General features: G+C 41.8%; 1 protein-coding gene across 1 annotated transcript; it reads right to left on the minus strand.

Moving 5' to 3' along the window:
* Positions 1–1434: 1434 nt before the first annotated feature.
* On the minus strand, positions 1435–2249 carry LOC129653023 (translationally-controlled tumor protein-like). The gene has a single exon (XM_055582245.1). The coding sequence runs from the start codon at positions 2184–2186 to the stop codon at positions 1668–1670; it is 519 nt and encodes a 172-aa protein (XP_055438220.1). The 5' UTR covers positions 2187–2249; the 3' UTR covers positions 1435–1667.
* Positions 2250–7783: the final 5534 nt, after the last annotated feature.

Raw genomic sequence — 7783 nt, forward strand, 5'->3', positions numbered from 1 at the left:
GGAAACCAGAATTGAAAGAGACACGTGTACCCCAGTGTTCATCGCAGCACTGTTTATAATAGCCAGGACATGGAAGCAACCTAGATGTCCATCAGCAGATGAAAGGATAAGAAAGCTGTGGTACATATACACAATGGAGTATTACTCAGCCATTAAAAAGAATACACTTGAATCAGTTCTAATGAGGTGGATGAAACTGGAGCCTATTATACAGAGTGAAGTAAGCCAGAAAGAAAAACACCAATACAGTATACTAATGCATATATATGGAATTTAGAAAGACGGTAACAATAACCCTGTATACGAGACAGCAAAAGAGACACTGATGTATAGAACAGTCTTTTGGACTCTGTGGGAGAAGGAGAGGGTGGGATGATTTGGGAGAATGGCATTGAAATATGTATAATATCATATGTGGAATGAGTCGCCAGTCCAGGTTCGATGCACGATACTGGATGCTTGGGGCTGGTGCACTGGGACGACCCAGAGGGATGGTATGGGGAGGGAGGAGGGAGGAGGGTTCAGGATGGGGAACACATGTATACCTGTGGCGGATTCATTTCGATATTTGGCAAAACCAATACAATAGTGTCAAGTTAAAAAAAAAAAAAAAAGAGTCTTCTCCAACACCACAGTTCAAGAGCATCAATTCTTTGGCGATGAGCTTTCTTTATAGTCCAACTCTTACATCCATACATGACTACTGAAAAAACCATAGCTTTGACTAGATGGACCTTTGTTGGCAAAGTAATGTCTCTGCTTTTTAATAGGCTGTCTAGGTGGTCATAGCTTTTCTTCCAAAGAATAAGCGTCTTTTAATTTCATGGTTGCAGTCATCATCTGCAGTGATTTTGGAGCCCAAGAAAATAAAGTCTGACACTGTTTCCATTGTTTCCCCATCTATTTGCCATGAAGTGATGGGACCAGATGCCATGGCCTTAGGTTTCTGAACGTTGAGCTTTAAGCCAACTTTTTCACTCTCCTCTTTCACTTTCATCAAGAGGCTCTTTAATTCTTCACTTTCTGCCATATGATGTCATCTGCATATCTGAGGTTATTGATATTTTCCCTGAAGTCTTGATTCCAGATTGTGCTTCATCCAGCCCAGCATTTCTCATGATGTACTCTGCATGTAAGTTAAATAAACAGGGTGACAATATACAGCCTTGATGTACTCCTTTCATAATTTGGAACCAGTCTGTTGTTTCATGTCTAGTTCTGACTGTTGCTTTTTGACCTGCATTCAGATTTCTCAAGAGGCAGATCAGGTGGTCCGGTATTCCCATCTCTTTAAGAATTTTCCAGTTTGTTGTGATCCACATAGTCAAAGGCTTTGGCATAGTCAATAAAACAGAAGTAAATGTTTTTCTGGAACTCTCTTGCTTTTTCGATGATCCAACGGATGTTGGCAGTTTGATCTCTGGTTCCTCTGCCTTTTCTTTTTTTTTTTTTTTTTGAGTTTAAATGCGTTTTATTTTTAGACAACCTACATGACACGTTTTCTTAAAAACAATGCCTCCGCTCCAAATAAATCAACGTTCAAAACAAATGAAGAGCTCGAGATGACATCAGTCCCATCTGTCTAAGTCCTGGTGTTGTGTGGATGAAAAGCAGTGGCCAGCCAGTTATGACGACAGGTGATTGATCCAAAGTAACTGCCAACTTTGTTAACATTTTTCCATCTCTAAACCATCCTTAAAGAAAATCATATATGGGGTTACACCATCCTCACGGTAGTCCAGCAGAGCAACCATGCCATCTGGATTCATGTTTTCACCAATAAAGAACTGATAGTTTTTGAAATTAGCAAGGATGTGCTTGATTTGTTCTGCAGCCCCTGTCATAAAAGGTTTTACTCTTTCTGGTCTCTGTTCTTCAAGTTTCCCTTTGATTGACTTCATGTAATCTTTGATGTACTTCTTGTAGGCTTCTTTTGTGAAGCTGGTTTCCTGCAAGTGATAGTTCATGACAATATCGACACCAGTGATTACTGTGCTTTCGGTACCTTCGCCCTCGGGGCCTTCAGCGGAGGCATTTCCACCAATGAGCGAGTCATCGATGTTACCCTCTGTCCTACTGACCATCTTCCCCTCCACCTCCAGACACAGCCCGTCCGCGACCTCCCGGATCTTATAGATGTCGGAGAACATCTCGTCATGGCTAATGAGGTCCCGGTAGATGATCATGATGGCGACTGGAGGGAGGCGACAGCGGCGCTGGCTTAGCAGGAGCCCAGAGCTCAGAGCGAGCGCAGTGCGGCCAGAGCGGCGCTCGGGGGGAGGGGGGAGCGGGCGGAAAAAAAAGCTCTGCCTTTTCTAAATCCAGCTTGAATATCTGAAAGTTCATAGTTCATATACTGTTGAAGCTTGGCTTGGAGAATTTTGAGTATTACTTTGCTAGTGTGTGAGATGAGTGCAATTGTGTGATAGTTTGAGCATTCTTTGGCATTGCCTTTCTTTGGAATTGGAATGAAAGTTGACCTTTTCCAGTCCTTTGGCCACTGCTGAGTTTTCCAAATTTGCTGGCATATTGAGTGCAACACTTTTAACAGCATCATCTTTCAGGTTTTGAAATAACTCAACTGGAATTCCATCACCTCCACTAGCTTTGTTCATAGTGATGCTTCTTAAGACCCACTTGACTTTACATCCAGGATGTCTGGTTCTAGGTAAGTGATCAAGCCATAGTGGTTATCTGGGTCATGAAGATCTTTTTTGTATAGTTCTTCTGTGTATTCTTGCCGCCTCTTCTTAATATCTTTTGCTTCTGTTAGGTCTACCATTTCTGTCCTTTATCAAGCCTATCTTTGCATGAAATGTCCCCTTGGTATCTCTGATTTTCTTGAAGAGATCTCTAGTCTTTCCCATTCTATTGTTTTCCTCTATTTCTTTGCCTTGATCACTAAGGAAGGCTTTCTTATCTCTCCTTGCTATTCTTTGGAACTCTGCATTCAAACGAGTATATCTTTCCTTTTCTCCTTTCATTTCCTTTTTCATATCTTTCACTTCTCTTCTCTTCTCAGCTATTTGTAAGGCCTCCTCAGACAACCATTTTGCCTTTTTAAATTTCTTTTTCTTGGGGATGCTTTTGATCACTGCCTCCTGTACAATGTCACGAACCTCTGTCCATAGTTCTTCAGGCACTCTATCAGATCTAATCCCTTGAATCTATTTGTGACTTCCACTGTATAATCCTAAGGGATTTGATTTAGTCATACCTGAATAGTCTAGTGATTTCCCCTACTTTCTTCAATTTAAGTCTGAATTTGGCAATAAGGAGTTCATGATCTGAGCCACATTCAGCTCCTGGTCTTCTTTTTGCTGACTATATAGAGCTTCTCCATCTTTGGCTGCAAGGAATATAATCAATCTGAGTGCGGTTTTGACCATCTGGCGATGTCCATGTGTAGAGTTTTCTCTTGTGTTGTTGGAAGAGGGTATTTGCTATGACCAGTGCATTCTCTTGGCAAAACTCTATTAGCCTTTGCCCTGCTTCATTTTGTACTGCAAAGCCAAATTTCCCTGTTACTCCAGGTATCTCTTGATTTCCTACTTTTGCATTCCAGTCCCCTATGATGAAAAGGACATCTTTTTTGGGTGTTAGTTCTAGAAGGTCTTGTTGGTCTTTGTAGAACTGTTCAACTTCAGCTTCTTCGGCATTACTGGTCAGGGCATAGACTTGGATTACTGTGATATTGAATGGTTTGCCTTGGAAATGAACAGAGATCATTGTTGTTTTTGAGATTGCATCCCAGTACTGCATTTTGGACTCTTGTTGACTATGATGGTTACTCCATTTCTTCTAAGGGATTCTTGCCCACAGTAGTAGATATAATGGTCATCTGAGTTAAATGCACTCATTCCAGTCCATTTTAGTTCACTGATTCCTAGAATGTTGATGTTCACTCTTGCCATCTCCTGTTTGACCACTTCCAATTTGCCTTGATTCATGGACCTAACATTCCAGGTTCCTGTGCAATATTGCTCTTTACAGCATTGGACTGTATTTCCATCACCATTCACATCCACAACTGGGTGTGTTTGCTTTGGCTCCATCTCTTCACTCTTTCTGGAGTTATTTTTCCACTGATCTCCCATAGCATATTGCGCACCTACTGACCTGGGGAGTTCATCTTTCAGTGTCCTGTCTTTTTGCCTTTTCATACTTTAATGGGTGAATATCAAGCATGTGTCCAATGGGTTCCAATAAAAGTCCTAGGGGTTCTTACACCTCTCTTTGCAAAACTCACCTCTTTTCTGGAGTTTCCCTACTAATCACCCCCCCCCTTCCCTTCTACCTTGATTAACTTAGTTTTTCCTTCTTTTCCTTTCTTTCTATTAATACTTCTCTCCCACCCTCCCTTCCTCCTTTCTTTGTTTTCTTTCTTTCTAAAATATACACATATGTTATCACCTATTCTGTTATCTCAGTCATAGAGTGAGAAGGAGAAATCCTTCAGCTATGAATGAAGCTGACATAAACAAAAGGCAAAAACTTACTCTTACATAATACCAGAGTCAAAGGGAAACCAGAAGCATTAAAAGAAATTCAGAAGCTCTTCCTCATATTGTGAGCTCTTGGAAAGCAGAAACTGTCTTTTTTACCTTTGTGGCCCTAGTACCTTGCACAGTGGCTGGTACACAGTAGGTGCTCAATAAATGAGTATTAAACTTAATTGAAAAAATCTAAAAGGACATGTGCTTCCTTAAGTGTTTTTGTCTGGAGAAGAACTCTGAATTTTGAAAATTAAATGATGACATATACACAGAAATAGAAAAATGGTTAAGAGTAAGGAACTGAGGGACAGGTAGACCTGGGCTCAAATTCCTTTTTTTTTTAAAACCAATAACTGCATGACCTTCACTAAATCACTTCTCTGAGCCTGTTTTTTAACCTGTAAAACATATGTGCACACATGTATACACACACACTGGTTTCAGATGGTTAGTAAGACAATTGAATGGGATAACAAAGTAAAAGCCTTAGCACAATGCCTGGCACTGAGTAATTACTCAGTGTTGTTTCACTGAACATGTTATTTCTGAACATGATATCTACTTACTATAACAAAACTTTTGCAAGGTCAGATCAATGGTATAGGTCTCAAACTCATGAAATCTGAGTTCAGATCTCTCAACTGAGAGAGGAACTGAGGTGGAACAATTGGATGAGAAACTTGTCAGCAGAGTGTACTTGCCTCTTAAACTGAGTTCCTTGCTGAAGCTATAACCGGAAGACAAGAGAAAGCTGACTTTGGAGCTGTGGATTCTGTGCACCACAAAATGATTAGAGCAAAATGCAGTGTTGGCTGGTGGCCTTGTGCTTGTTATCTCAGAAGTGCAGCCCTTGTGTACCTCTATCTGATTCATTTTCAGCAATGTGCTTTTTTGTGTGCATGGGGTGGAAAGAGGAGGGATGACAGAAGGACACTGAAGGACTGATGGGGCAGAATATTTGAGGACAGAACCAAATAGACTTGGATTTCTAGTGCTTTTTACCTCACTAATTGCCAGGAACCTGGATGAACCAGAGCCTTGGTTTATTCAGCTTTTATGCAGCTCAACGGACTGTTAACAATATGGTTCTGAGTCATGGGGGGGTCAAGTGACTGCAGCTTCTCTGATGAGTCATTGTCTTGCTTCCACTAATGTTGATGGCCAGGGCTGACTTATTTACTGAGAGCAAGTTACAGCTGTCTGCAGGTACAGGCTTCTGTGCTCCAGACCTCACCAGCAGAACCAGCAGGCTCCATTTGGGAGTGTTTGCACTCCTGGACGGAGAAGGCAATGGCACCCTACTCCAGCACTCTTGCCTGGAAAATTCCATGGACAGAGGAGCCTGGTGGGCTGCAGTCCATGGGGTCACCAAGAGTCGGACACCACTGAGCGACTTCCCTTTCACTTTTCACTTTCCTGCATTGGAGAAGGAAATGGCAACCCACTCCAGTGTTCTTGCCTGGAGAATCCCAGGGAGGGGGAGCCTGGTGGGCTGCTGTCTCTGGGGTCGCACAGAGTCGGACACGACTGAAGCGACTTAGCAGCAGCAGCAGCAGCGCTCCTGGAAGGTCCTGATGTGGAACAGGTGGCCTATGTGATGTGATAATGCCCTTCGCTTTGATTTGATATTGCTGTGAGCAAGCATTTAGACTGGGAACCCAAAGGATTGAGCAAGAGATAGAAAGTGTGACTAGTACTAATTACATTGCTCAGGATCCTAGCAAGGAAGATGGCACATTCATACTGGGCAGTTGAGGAGCACTTAAAAGAAAGATTATTTACAAGGTGTGGCCTGGGTTGAGGGAAACAGCAAGGATGGTGTGGGGTCTCTTGGAAAGCAAAAGTGAGGAGCCATCATCAGGTTGAAGAACCAGAGAGAGGGAGTGGTTACTGGAGTTGGGAGGGAGGGGAAATATGGAGAGGGCCACCCAAGAGGAGCTGTTGTCGTCATTTAAGGGTCACAGTTGATTTCTGGTAACAATAGAAAAGGAATAAGAGAAACAAATACCCAACCTTACCCTCCTTCTGCTCTCTCTCCTTAGATCCTTCCACTGGCCAACTTTAACTGGAAGCCAGTGAGCAAGAGGGTATTTGAGGTAGGTCAGCCTCCTGGGAAAGGGAGCAGGTGGAGAAAGGGGAGAGAGGATCTGGAAGGGCAAACAAAATAGTACAACCTCCTAGCTAGAAATACTGGTTTCTTCTCTGGCTCTTGGTTTTGTTCATCAGTAAAATGGGGAAATCGCACAACCTACTCTGTTATGAGAATGAAATGAGATAATGTAGGTAAAAAGTTTTGAAAAGCCCCAAATGGTTTTGTAAAGTTTGCCTACGAAGTTGTTGAATAGCTGTTATGTTTCAAGGAAGAAAATGTAGTGACCAGAGTAATTTCCTTACTTCCAAGTTGGTTTACCAGCCCTTAATTTTTTTTTTTTTTCATTTTATGTGGGAGAACAGTTGGTTAACAATGTTGTGTTAGCTTCTGGTATACAGGAAAGTGATTCAGTTATACATACACATATATCAATTCTTTTTCAAATTCTTTTCCCATTTAGGTTATTACAGAATATTGAGCAGAGTTCATTGTGGCATACAGTAAGTCCTTGTTGGTTTTCTGTTTTAAATGTAGCAGTATGTACATGTCAATCCAAAACTCCCAATCTATTCCATCTCTCCCCCAAATCCTTCCCATAGGTAACCATAAGTTTGTTCTCTAAGTCTGTGAGTCCATTTTGTAGAAGAGTTCATTTGTATATTTTTTTGATTCTGCATATAAGTGATACCATATGATATTGTCTTCCTCTTCACTTTGTATAATAGCACAGGGCTTCCCTGGTGGCTCAGATGGTAAAGAATCTGCCTGCAATGCAGGAGAACCAGGTTTGATTACTGGGAAGATCCCTTGGAGAAGTAAACCCACTCCAGTATTCTTGCCTGGAGAATTACATAGACAGGGAAGCCTGGCGGGGTACAGACCATGGGGTCACAAAGAGTTGAATATGACTGAGCTACTAACACAGCCAAACACAGCATAATCTCTAGGACCATCAGTGTTGCTGCAAATGGCATTGTTTCATTCTTTTTAATGGCACCAGCCCCTCTTGAGACCCTATTAAATTTATATCCCACACCTGATGCTGAACATGGGAATGAAGATGGGTGGGCTATAAAAAAAAAAGGTGATGACAGATACAAGGCATAGCCACTTATCCCTCAAAAGCCTGTACTATAGTTAGAAAGATATGAAGGTGCCTGTGCATGTACTCTTTTATCTATATATGGAGTGCATA

The sequence above is a fragment of the Bubalus kerabau genome, chromosome 5, assembly GCF_029407905.1.
Source record: "Bubalus kerabau isolate K-KA32 ecotype Philippines breed swamp buffalo chromosome 5, PCC_UOA_SB_1v2, whole genome shotgun sequence".
Taxonomy (NCBI): Eukaryota; Metazoa; Chordata; class Mammalia; order Artiodactyla; family Bovidae; genus Bubalus; species Bubalus kerabau.

Bases quoted from the DNA above. Each gene is read 5' to 3' on its own strand.
- LOC129653023 (XM_055582245.1), bottom strand. From the start codon at position 2,186: ATGATCATCTACCGGGACCTCATTAGCCATGACGAGATGTTCTCCGAC.